This window comes from Scyliorhinus torazame, chromosome 4 (assembly GCF_047496885.1).
Source record: "Scyliorhinus torazame isolate Kashiwa2021f chromosome 4, sScyTor2.1, whole genome shotgun sequence".
NCBI lineage: Eukaryota > Metazoa > Chordata > Chondrichthyes > Carcharhiniformes > Scyliorhinidae > Scyliorhinus > Scyliorhinus torazame.
In genome coordinates, this window is record NC_092710.1 from 357,041,667 (window position 1) to 357,054,983 (window position 13,317).

The following is a 13,317-nucleotide window of genomic DNA, read 5'->3' on the forward strand; positions in this document are numbered from 1 at the left end:
TTCACATTTCCTGTCTAACTCAGGCAGGGGGGTCAGTGCTGAGTGTGTCAACTGGAATCAATAGTGAAATATCTGCCCCGGGCGGTTCACATTTCCTGTCTAACTCAGGAAGGGGGGTCAATGCTGAGTGTGTGAACTGGAATCAATAGTGAAATATCTGCCCCGGGCGGTTCACATTTTCTGTCTAACTCAGGCAGGGGGGTCACTGCTGAGTGTGTGAACTGGAATCAATAGTGAAATATCTGCCCCGGGCGGTTCACATTTCCTGTCTAACTCAGGCAGGGGGGTCAATGCTGAGTGTGTGAACTGGAATCAATAGTGAAATATCTGCCCCGGGCGGTTCACATTTCCTGTCTAACTCAGGCAGGGGGATCAATGCTGAGTGTGTGAACTGGAATCAATAGTGAAATATCTGCCCCGGGCGATTCACATTTCCTGTCTAACTGAGGCAGGGGGGTCGATGCTGAGTGTGTGAACTGGAATCAATAGTGAAATATCTGCCCCGTGCGGTTCACATTTCCTGTCTAACTCAGGCAGGGGGGTCAATGCTGAGTGTGTGAACTGGAATCAATAGTGAAATATCTGCCCCGGGCGGTTCACATTTCCTGTCTAACTCAGGCAGGGGGGTCAATGCTGAGTGTGTGAACTGGAATCAATAGTGAAATATCTGCCCCGGGCGGTTCACATTTCCTGTCTAACTTAGGCAGAGGGGTCTATGCTGAGTGTGTGAACTGGAAACAATAGTGAAATATCTGCCCCGGGCGGTTCCCATTTCCTGTCTAACTCAACCAGGGGGATCGATGCTGAGTGTGTGAACTGGAATCGATAGTGAAATATCTGCCCCGGGCGGTTCACATTTCCTGTCTAACTCAGGCAGGGGGGTCAATGCTGAGTGTGTGAACTGGAATCAATAGTGAAATATCTGCCCCGGGCGGTTCACATTTCCAGTCTAACTCAGGCAGGGAGATCAATGCTGAGTGTGTGAACTGGAATCAATAGTGAAATATCTGCCCCGGGCGGTTCACATTTCCTGTCTAACTCAGGCAGGGGGGTCAATGCTGAGTGTGTGAACTGGAATCAATAGTGAAATAACTGCCCCGGGCGGTTCACATTTCCTGTTTAATTCAGGCAGATGGGTCAATGCTGAGTGTGTGAACTGGAATCAATAGTGAAATATCTGCCCCGGGCGGTTCACATTTCCTGTCTAACTCAGGCAGGGGGATCAATGCTGAGTGTGTGAACTGGAATCAATAGTGAAATATCTGCCCCGGGCGGTTCACATTTCCTGTCTAACTCAGGCAGGGGGATCGAAGCTGAGTGTGTGAACTGGAATCAATAGTGAAATATCTGCCCCGGGCGGTTCACATTTCCTGTCTAACTCAGGCAGGGGGGTCAATGCTGAGTGTGTGAACTGGAATCAATAGTGAAATATCTGCCCCGGGCGGTTCACATTTCCTGTCTAACTCAGGCAGGGGGGTCAATGCTGAGTGTGTGAACTGGAATCAATAGTGAAATATCTGCCCCGGGCGGTTCACATTTCCTGTCTAACTCAGGCAGGGGGGTCAATGCTGAGTGTGTGAACTGGGACCAATAGTGAAATATCTGCCCCGTGCGGTTCACATTTCCTGTTTAACTCAGGCAGATGGGTCAATGCTGAGTGTGTGAATTGGAATCAATAGTGAAATATCTGCCCCGGGCGGTTCACATTTCCTGTCTAACTCAGGCAGGGGGGTCAATGCTGAGTGTGTGAACTGGAATCAATAGTGAAATATCTGCCCCGGGCGGTTCACATTTCCTGTCTAACTCAGGTAGGGGGGTCAATGCTGAGTGTGTGAACTGGAATCAATAGTGAAATATCTGCCCCGGGCGGTTCACAATTCCTGTCTAACTCAGGCAGGGGGGTCAATGCTGAGTGTGTGAACTGGAATCAATAGTGAAATATCTGCCCCGGGCGGTTCACATTTCCTATCTAACTCAGGCAAGGGGGTCAATGCTGAGTGTGTGAACTGGAATCAATAGTGAAATATCTGCCCCGGGCGGTTCACATTTCCTGTCTAACTCAGGCAGGGGGGTCAATGCTGAGTGTGTGAACTGGAATCAATAGTGAAATATCTGCCCCGGGCGGTTCACATTTCCTGTCTAACTCAGGCAGGGGGATCAATGCTGAGTGTGTGAACTGGAATCAATAGTGAAATATCTGCCCCGGGCGGTTCACATTTCCTGTCTAACTCAGGCAGGGGGGTCAATGCTGAGTGTGTGAACTGGAATCAATAGTGAAATATCTGCCCCGGGCGGTTCACATTTCCTGTCTAACTCAGGCAGGGGGGTCAATGCTGAGTGTGTGAACTGGAATCAATAGTGAAATATCTGCCCCGGGCGGTTCACATTTCCTGTCTAACTCAGGCAGGGGGGTCAATGCTGAGTGTGCGAACTGGAATCAATAGTGAAATATCTGCCCCGGGCGGTTCACATTTCCTGTCTAACTCAGGCAGAGGGGTCAATGCTGAGTGTGTGAACTGGAATCAATCTTGAAATATCTGCCCCGGGCGGTTCACATTTCCTGTCTAACTCAGGCAGGGGGATGAATGCTGAGTGTGTGAACTGGAATCAATAGTGAAATATCTGCCCCGGGCGGTTCACATTTCCTGTCTAACTCAGGCAGGGGGGTCAATGCTGAGTGTGTGAACTGGAATCATTCAGAAGATTGGAGAATTCAGAATGTCCAATTCACCAACAGCACGTCTTTCGGGACTTGTGGGAGGAAACCGGAGCACCCGGAAGAACCCACACAGACACTGGGAGAACGTGCAGACTCCGCACAGACAGTGACACAAGCCGGGAATCGAACCAGGGACACTGGAGCAGTGAAGTAACAGTGCTAACCACTGTGCTACCGTGCTGGACATGATTTCTAAATGGTTTCTAAATTCCAGGCTGTGATCAAAACACCAAAAAACATTTCCATAGTTAATCAGCTGGGGCGTTTCTTCAACATGTGATGTTCCCGTAGCTAAACCTTATTCAAAATCATCCACTAAAAACTGTATAAAAATCCCTGAGCTCTCTGCTCAAACTGCAGATCGAGCTGAAGGTGCTGAGGGGCATTCAGTGAATTCACCAGTGACCTGTACCGACACCAAGATGCTGAGAATCGTCTTAACCGTGTGTGTCCTCTTCTGGAACCAACTCGCTGCACAGGATGCGGTAGACGAGGTGATCGGGATCTGTGGAGAAAATGACTGCCTGAAACCCGCAGTAATCATTGAGGAAAAGGTAAGGATAATTAGAACAAGAATCATCTTTATTATTGTCACAAGTAAACTGACACTAACACTGCAATGAAGTTACTGTGAAAAGCCCCTAGTTGCCACATTCCGGCACCTGTTCGGGTCAGAGAGGGAGAATTCAGAATGTCCAATTCACCAACAGCACGTCTTTCGGGACTTGTGGGAGGAAACCGGAGCACCCGGAGGAAACCCACGCAGACACGGGGAGAACGTGCAGACGCCACACAGACAGTGACCCAAGCCGGGAATCGAACCTCGGACCCTGGCGCTATGTAGCAACAGTGCTAACCACTGTGCTACCGTGCCACCCTTAAGAGTTTACTGCATTCTGTAACGTTCATACCAGTGGAAATTATTTAATGCCTGTGTTTTTGGGTCGAGTCCCCTTTACTCTCTTTACTGTCAAACATCTGTCTGACTCAGGCAGGGAGGGTTGTCAATGCTGAGTGTGTGAACTGGAATCAATAGTGAAATATCTGCCCCGGGCAGTTCACACATCCCGGGACCCGGCACTCACACAGTTAATGGTTTCTAAATTCAAGGCTGGGATCAGGAAAGTATTCTGAGGGAGCAGAATCTATCTGTACTTTAGACACGGATTAATCAGGGATAGTCAGCGTGGAAGGTCTTTCTTGACAAATACAGTTGAATTATTTGAGGCGGTGAGCAGGAGTGTTGATGAGGGGAATGCATTTGGAGTGGTCGATATGGGCTTTAGCCAGGCTTTTGATAGGGTCCCTCGTGGCAGACTGATCCAGTCAGGGCCCATGGGACCCAAGGCAAAGAGACACATTGGACCCACAATTGGCTGAGAGGCAGGAAGCTGAGGGTGGTGGAGGGATGATTCTGTGACTGGAAGGGCTGGATTCTGCGGCCCGGGATACCCGGAATGTGTTCCCAATGGGACGGAGAATTGGGGTAACATTGGGATTGGTGACAACGGGAACGCGATGCTCTGACCCCTCAGTGACGGCGGGAACGGGTCCCATGCCGCACGCCAGCGGGAGCATAAATAAATGGGAATGGATGTGAATGACCCCTTTGATCTACACTCCCGGGATTCTCTGTCCCCGGGAATCACATCGGAGCGTTTGCCCCATTGGTGAGGCCCACCACACCTGGGCCGAGATAGTAGTGACCAACTGAGCCCATCCACAGCACCCCCACCCTCCCCGGACCACACGTCAGCCCTGACCCCTCCCACCGACCACACTGACCCCTCCCCCATCCACACCGACCCCTCCCCCATCCACACCCACACCGACCCCTCCCCCATCCAGACCCACACCGACCCCTCCCCATCCACACCCACACCGACCCCTCCCCCATCCACACCGACACCTCCCCCATCCACACCCACACCGACCCCTCCCCCATCCACACCCACACCGACCCCTCCCCATCCACACCCACACCGACCCCTCCCCCATCCACACCCACACCGACCCCTCCCCCATCCAGACCGACCCCTCCCCCATCCACACCGACCCCTCCCCCATCCACACCCACACCGACCCCTCCCCCATCCACACCCACACCGACCCCTCCCCCATCCACACCCACACCGACCCCTCCCCATCCACACCGACCCCTCCCCCATCCACACCCACACCGACCCCTCCCCCATTCACACCGACCCCTCCCCCATCCACACCCACACCGACCCCTCCCCCATCCAGACCGACCCCTCCCCCATCCAGACCGACCCCTCCCCATCCACACCGACCCCTCCCCCATCCACACCGACACCTCCCCCATCCAGACCCACACCGACCCCTCCCCCATCCACACCGACACCTCCCCCATCCACACCCACACCGACCCCTCCCCCATCCAGACCGACCCCTCCCCCATCCACACCGACCCCTCCCCCACCCACACCCACACCGACCCCTCCCCCATCCACACCCACACCGACCCCTCCCCCATCCACAGCCCCCCCACCCCCCCCCCGGACCACACGTCAGCCCTGACCCCTCCCTCCCTCCCCACCACACCGCACAGCCCCCCCCCCGCATCAGCCCTGACCCCTCCCACCTACCGCACAGCACTGCAGCCCCCAACCCCCTGGTTTGCATAGGGACTCTCCTGACCCACAAGTACAGGGGTGATAGGGACCCACTGTGATAGGGAGACCCCTCCCCACAGAGACCCCTGTGATAAGGAGACCCCTCCCCACAGAGACCCCTCTGATAAGGAGACCCCTCCCCACAGTGACCTCTGATAGGGAGATCCCCCCCCCCCCGAAGAGATCCCTGTGATAGGGAGACCACCCAACAGAGACCCCGGTGATAGGGAGACCCCCACAGAGAGCCCTGTGATAGTGAGACCCCTATAGGGACCCCTGTGAAAGGGAGACCCCCCCTCACAGAGACCCCTGTGATAGTGAGACCCCCACAGAGACCCCTGTGATAGGGAGCCCCCCCCCACACAGAGACCCCTGTGATAGTGAGACCCCCACAGAGACCCCTTTGATAGGGAGCCCCCCCCCACAGAGACCCCTGTGATAGATGAACCCCCACAGAAACCCCTGTGACAGGGAGACACCCACAGAGACCTCGGTGATAGGGAGACCCCCCCCCCCACAGAGACCCCTGTGATAGGGATACCCCCCCCACAGAGACCCCTGTGATAGGGAGACCCCACCCCCCCACAGAGACCCCTCTGATGGGCCCCTCCTATGCACAGAGACCCCTGTGATAGGGAAACCCTCCCCACAGGGACCCCTATAATAGGGGGGCACTAACTGACCCTGTCTGGACTGCTCTGAGCTTCCGGGCAGGGTTGGGTCCATCTTCTGGGGTGGGGTCAGTGTTGGTGTGTGGGGGGGTCTTTTTGTGGAGAGTCACATGTGGAGGGGGTTCCTGCAGTGAGGGGGTCAATCTGGGGGGGCTCGCCTATCACAGGGGTCTCTGTGGGGGGGGGGGGCTCACCTATCACAGGGGTCTCTGTGGGGGTCTCCCTGTCACAGGGGTCTCTGTGGGGGGGTCTCCCTATCACAGGGGTCTCTGTGGGAGGGGGGCTCCCTATCACAGGGGTCTCTGTGGGGGTCTCCCTGTCACAGGGGTCTCTGTGGGGGGGGTCTCCCTATCACTGGGGTCTCTGTGGGGGGGGGGCTCCCTATCACAGGGGTCTCTGTGGGGAGGGGGGGCTCCCAATCACAGGGGTCTCTGTGGGGGTCTCCCTGTCACAGGGGTCTCAGTGGGGGGGGTCTCCCTAGCACTGGGGTCTCTGTGGGGGGGGGCTCCCTATCACAGTGGTCTCTGTGGGGGTCTCCCTATCACAGGGGTCTCTGTGGTGGTCTCCCTATCACTGGGGTCTCTGGGGGGGGCTCCCTATCACAGGGGTCTCTGTGGGGGTCTCACTATCACAGGGGTCTCTGTGGGGGTCTCACTATCACAGGGGTCTCTGTGACGGGGGGTCTCCCTTTCACAGGGGTCCCTATGGGGGTCTCCCTATCACAGGGGTCTCTGTGGGGGTCTCACTATCACAGGGGTCTCTGTGACGGGGGGTCTCCCTTTCACAGGGGTCCCTATGGGGGTCTCCCTATCACAGGGGTCTCTGTGGTGGTCTCCCTATCACTGGGGTCTCTGTGGGGGGGGGGGGGGCCTATCACAGGGGTCTCTGTGGGGTTCTCCCTATCACAGGACATGAATACTGCTCCCACACCTGGGAACGAGGACAGTCCCCTCAACACTGATGTGTTTTGGTGCGAGTTCAGTTGTGTCACATGGTGATGGATTTTATTTTCCTGTTTTAGAATTACCTTGAGGTGCAATTCAAAGAACTCCGGAGGATTGAAACTGAAGTTGATGCCGTGGATATTGAAAGTGCGCTGGCGATCGGTCAGGAGAAACTATTCAGTTACGCACGTTGTGGGAATGTTGCAGGTATGTCAGATGTTCCTTCAAAGTAACAACAGATTCTAAAACAGCCACTCATTCTTTAACCTGTCACGTTTGAAACTTTCTGTACAGACTGACACACTGAGCAAAGAATTGTCAATCCCAGAGCGTTCCTCGCTCACATGTGACTAGTGGGTTGAGGCGCTATTTGGGCTACTTACACACATAGAAACAAACCGAGGAAATAGAAGCAGGAGGAGGCCATTCGGCCCGTCGAGCCTGCTCCGCTAATCATTATCATCATGGCTGACCATCAAGTTCAATACCCTGATCCCGCCTTCCCCCATATCCCTCGATCCCGTTCGCCCCAAGAGCAAATCTAATTCCTTCTTCAAATTCTACAGATTCTCCAGCAGTGACACACACCAGTGTCTATCTGGACAGCTCTGTGCTGTCTGTCCCTTCCAGCAGTGACACACACCAGTGTCTATCTGGACAGCTCTGTGCTGTCTCCCCCTTGCAGCAGTGACACACACCAGTGTCTATCTGGACAGCTCTGTGCTGTCTGTCCCTTCCAGCAGTGACACACACCAGTGTCTATCTGGACAGCTCTGTGCTGTCTGTCCCTTCCAGCAGTGACACACACCAGTGTCTATCTGGACAGCTCTGTGCTGTCTCCCCCTTCCAGCAGTGACACACACCAGTGTCTATCTGGACAGCTCTGTGCTGTCTGTCCCTTCCAGCAGTGACACACACCAGTGTCTATCTGGACAGCTCTGTGCTGTCTGTCCCTTCCAGCAGTGACACACACCAGTGTCTATCTGGACAGCCCTGTGCTGTCCCCCCTTCCAGCAGTGACACACACCAGTGTCTATCTGGACAACTCTGTGCCGTCTCCCCCTACCAGCAGTGACACACACCAGTGTCTATCTGGACAGCTCTGTGCTGTCTGCCCCTTCCAGCAGTGACACACACCAGTGTCTATCTGAACAGCTCTGTGCTGTCTGTCCCTTCCAGCAGTGACACACACGAGTGCCTATCTGGACAGCTCCGTGCTGTCTGTCCCTTCCAGCAGTGACACACACCAGTGTCTATCTGGACAGCTCCGTGCTGTCTGCCCCTTCCAGCAGTGACACACACCAGTGTCTATCTGAACAGCTCTGTGCTGTCTGTCCCTTCCAGCAGTGACACACACCAGTGCCTATCTGGACAGCTCCGTGCTGTCTGTCCCTTCCAGCAGTGACACACACCAGTGTCTATCTGGACAGCTCTGTGCTATCCCCCATTCCAGCAGTGACACACACCAGTGTCTATCTGGACAACTCTGTGCCGTCTCCCCCTACCAGCAGTGACACACACCAGTGTCTATCTGGACAGCTCTGTGCTGCCTGTCCCTTCCAGCAGTGACACACTCCAGTGTCTATCTGGACAGCTCTGTGCTGTCTGTCCCTTCCAGCAGTGACACACAACAGTGTCTATCTGGACAGCTCTGTGCTGTCTGTCCCTTCCAGCAGTGACACACACCAGTGTCTATCTGGACAGCTCCGTGCTGTCTGTCCCTTCCAGCAGTGACACACACCAGTGTCTATCTGGACAGCTCCGTGCTGTCTGTCCCTTCCAGCAGTGACACACACCAGTGTCTATCTGGACAGCTCTGTGCTGTCTGTCCCTTCCAGCAGTGACACACACCAGTGTCTATCTGGACAGCTCTGTGCTGTCTCCCCCTTCCAGCAGTGACACACACCAGTGTCTGTCTGGACAGCTCTGTGCTGTCTGTCCCTTCCAGCAGCGACACACACCAGTGTCTATCTGTACAGCTCTGTGCTGTCTGTCCCTTCCAGCAGTGACACACACCAGTGTCTATCTGGACAGCTCTGTGCTGTCTGTCCCTTCCAGCAGTGACACACACCAGTGTCTATCTGGACAGCTCTGTGCTGTCGGTCCCTTCCAGCAGTGACACACACCAGTGTCTATCTGGACAGCTCTGTGCTGTCTGTCCCTTCCAGCAGCGACACACACCAGTGTCTATCTGGACAGCTCTGTGCTGTCTGTCCCCTCCAGCAGTGACACACACCAGTGTCTATCTGGACAGCTCTGTGCTGTCTCCCCCTTCCAGCAGTGACACACACCAGTGTCTATCTGGACAGCTCTGTGCTGTCTGTCCCTTCCAGCAGTGACACACACCAGTGTCTATCTGGACAGCTCTGTGCTGTCTCCCCCTTCCAGCAGTGACACACACCAGTGTATATCTGGACAGCTCTGTGCTGTCTCCCCCTTCCAGCAGTGACACACACCAGTGTCTATCTGGACAGATCTGTGCTGACTCCCCCTTCCAGCAGTGACACACACCAGTGTCTATCTGGACAGCTCTGTGCTGTCTCCCCCTTCCAGCAGTGACACACACCAGTGTCTATCTGGACAGCTCTGTGCTGTCTCCCCCTTCCAGCAGTGACACACACCAGTGTCTATCTGGACAGCTCTGTGCTGTCTGTCCCTTCCAGCAGTGACACACACCAGTGTCTATCTGGACAGCTCTGTGCTGTCTCCCCGTTCCAGCAGTGACACACACCAGTGTCTATCTGGACAGCTCTGTGCTGTCTGTCCCTTCCAGCAGTGACACACACCAGTGTCTATCTGGACAGCTCCGTGCTGTCTGTCCCTTCCAGCAGTGACACACTCCAGTGTCTATCTGAACAGCTCTGTGCTGTCTGTCCCTTCCAGCAGTGACACACACCATTGTCTATCTGGACAGCTCTGTGCTGTCTGTCCCTTCCAGCAGTGACACACACCAGTGTCTATCTGGACAGCTCTGTGCTGTCTGTCCCTTCCAGCAGTGACACACACCAGTGTCTATCTGGACAGCTCTGTGCTGTCTGTCCCTTCCAGCAGTGACACACTCCAGTGTCTATCTGGACAGCTCTGTGCTGTCTGTCCCTTCCAGCAGTGACACACACCAGTGTCTATCTGGACAGCTCCGTGCTGTCTCCCCCTTCCAGCAGTGACACACACCAGTGTCTATCTGGACAGCTCTGTGCTGTCTGTCCCTTCCAGCAGTGACACACACCAGTGTCTATCTGGACAGCTCTGTGCTGTCTCCCCCTTCCAGCAGTGACACACACCAGTGTCTATCTGGACAGCTCTGTGCTGTCTGTCCCTTCCAGCAGTGACACACACCAGTGTCTATCTGGACAGATCTGTGCTGACTCCCCCTTCCAGCAGTGACACACACCAGTGTCTATCTGGACAGCTCTGTGCTGTCTGACCCTTCCAGCAGTGACACACACCAGTGTCTATCTGGACAGCTCCGTGCTGTCTGTCCCTTCCAGCAGTGACACACACCAGTGTCTATCTGGACAGCTCTGTGCTCTCTGTCCCTTCCAGCAGTGACACACACCAGTGTCTATCTGGACAGCTCTGTGCTGTCTGTCCCTTCCAGCAGTGACACACACCAGTGTCTATCTGGACAGCTCTGAGCCGTCTCCCCTTCCAGCAGTGACACACACCAGTGTCTATCTGGACAGCTCTTTGCTGTCTGTCCCTTCCAGCAGTGACACACACCACTGTCTATCTGGACAGCTCTGTGCTGTCTGTCCCTTCCAGCAGTGACACACACCAGTGTCTATCTGGACAGCTCTGTGCTGTCTCCCCCTTCCAGCAGTGACACACACCAGTGTCTATCTGGACAGATCTGTGCTGTCTGTCCATTCCAGCAGTGACACACACCAGTGTCTATCTGGACAGCTCTGTGCTGTCTGTCCCTTCCAGCAGTGACACACACCAGTGTCTATCTGGACAGCTCTGTGCTGTCTGTCCCTTCCAGCAGTGACACACACCAGTGTCTATCTGGACAGCTATGTGCTGTCTGTCCCTTCCAGCAGTGACACACACCAGTGTCTATCTGGACAGCTCTGAGCCGTCTCCCCTTCCAGCAGTGACACACACCAGTGTCTATCTGGACAGCTCTGTGCTGTCTGTCCCTTCCAGCAGTGACACACACCAGTGTCTATCTGGACAGCTCTGTGCTGTCTCCCACTTCCAGCAGTGACACACACCAGTGTCTATCTGGACAGCTCTGTGCTGTCGGTCCCTTCCAGCAGTGACACACACCAGTGTCTATCTGGACAGCTCTGTGCTGTCTGTCCCTTCCAGCAGTGACACACACCAGTGTCTATCTGGACAGCTCTGTGCTTCCTGTCCCTTCCAGCAGTGACACACACCAGTGTCTATCTGGACAGCTCTGTGCTGTCTGTCCCTTCCAGCAGTGACACACACCAGTGTCTATCTGGACAGCTCTGTGCTGTCTGTCCCTTCCAGCAGTGACACACACCAGTGTCTATCTGGACAGCTCTGTGCTGTCTCCCCCTTCCAGCAGTGACACACACCAGTGTCTATCTGGACAGATCTGTGCTGTCTCCCCGTTCCAGCAGTGACACACACCAGTGTCTATCTGGACAGCTCTGTGCTGTCTGTCCCTTCCAGCAGTGACACACACCAGTGTCTATCTGGACAGCTCTGTGCTGTCTCCCCCTTCCAGCAGTGACACACACCAGTGTCTATCTGGACAGCTCTGTGCTGTCTGTCCCTTCCAGCAGTGACACACACCAGTGTCTATCTGGACAGCTCTGTGCTGTCTGTCCCTTCCAGCAGTGACACACACCAGTGTCTATCTGGACAGCTCTGTGCTGTCTGTCCCTTCCTGCAGTGACACACACCAGTGTCTATCTGGACAGCTCTGTGCTGTCTGTCCCTTCCAGCAGTGACACACACCAGTGTCTATCTGGACAGCTCTGTGCTGTCTCCCCGTTCCAGCAGTGACACACACCAGTGTCTATCTGGACAGCTCTGTGCTGTCTGTCCCTTCCAGCAGTGACACACACCAGTGTCTATCTGGACAGCTCCGTGCTGTCTGTCCCTTGCAGCAGTGACACACACCATTGTCTATCTGGACAGCTCTGTGCTGTCTGTCCCTTCCAGCAGTGACACACACCAGTGTCTATCTGGACAGCTCTGTGCTGTCTGTCCCTTCCAGCAGTGACACACACCAGTGTCTATCTGGACAGCTCTGAGCCGTCTTCCCTTCCAGCAGTGACACACACCAGTGTCTATCTGGACAGCTCTTTGCTGTCTGTCCCTTCCAGCAGTGACACACACCACTGTCTATCTGGACAGCTCTGTGCTGTCTGTCCCTTCCAGCAGTGACACACACCAGTGTCTATCTGGACAGCTCTGTGCTGTCTGTCCCTTCCAGCAGTGACACACACCAGTGTCTATCTGGACAGCTCTGAGCCGTCTCCCCTTCCAGCAGTGACACACACCAGTGTCTATCTGGACAGCTCTGTGCTGTCTGTCCCTTCCAGCAGTGACACACACCAGTGTCTATCTGGACAGCTCTGTGCTGTCTGTCCCTTCCAGCAGTGACACACACCAGTGTCTATCTGGACAGCTCTGTGCTGTCTCCCCCTTCCAGCAGTGACACACACCAGTGTCTATCTGGACAGCTCTGTGCTGTCTGTCCATTCCAGCAGTGACACACACCAGTGTCTATCTGGACAGCTCTGTGCTGTCTGTCCCTTCCAGCAGTGACACACACCAGTGTCTATCTGGACAGCTCTGTGCTGTCTGTCCCTTCCAGCAGTGACACACACCAGTGTCTATCTGGACAGCTATGTGCTGTCTGTCCCTTCCAGCAGTGACACACACCAGTGTCTATCTGGACAGCTCTGAGCCGTCTCCCCTTCCAGCAGTGACACTCACCAGTGTCTATCTGGACAGCTCTGTGCTGTCTGTCCCTTCCAGCAGTGACACACACCAGTGTCTATCTGGACAGCTCTGTGCTGTCTCCCACTTCCAGCAGTGACACACACCAGTGTCTATCTGGACAGCTCTGTGCTGTCGGTCCCTTCCAGCAGTGACACACACCAGTGTCTATCTGGACAGCTCTGTGCTTCCTGTCCCTTCCAGCAGTGACACACACCAGTGTCTATCTGGACAGCTCTGTGCTGTCTGTCCCTTCCAGCAGTGACACACACCAGTGTCTATCTGGACAGCTCTGTGCTGTCTCCCCCTTCCAGCAGTGACACACACCAGTGTCTATCTGGACAGCTCTGTGCTGTCTGTCCCTTCCAGCAGTGACACACACCAGTGTCTATCTGGACAGCTCTGTGCTGTCTCCCCCTTCCAGCAGT

The 13,317-nt window shown here is 55.0% G+C and overlaps 1 protein-coding gene across 1 annotated transcript in view; it reads left to right on the plus strand.

Annotated features, from left to right (window-relative positions):
- The first annotated feature begins 3,049 nt into the window (after positions 1-3,049).
- LOC140411515 (uncharacterized) overlaps positions 3,050-13,317 on the plus strand; it is a 101,298-nt gene continuing 91,030 nt past the window's right edge. Inside the window, exons 1-2 of the mRNA XM_072500602.1 lie at positions 3,050-3,273; positions 7,048-7,177. Of these exons, the coding sequence (XP_072356703.1) occupies positions 3,142-3,273; positions 7,048-7,177 (262 nt within the window). The 5' untranslated portion in view covers positions 3,050-3,141. The remainder of the gene's footprint in view (positions 3,274-7,047; positions 7,178-13,317) is intronic.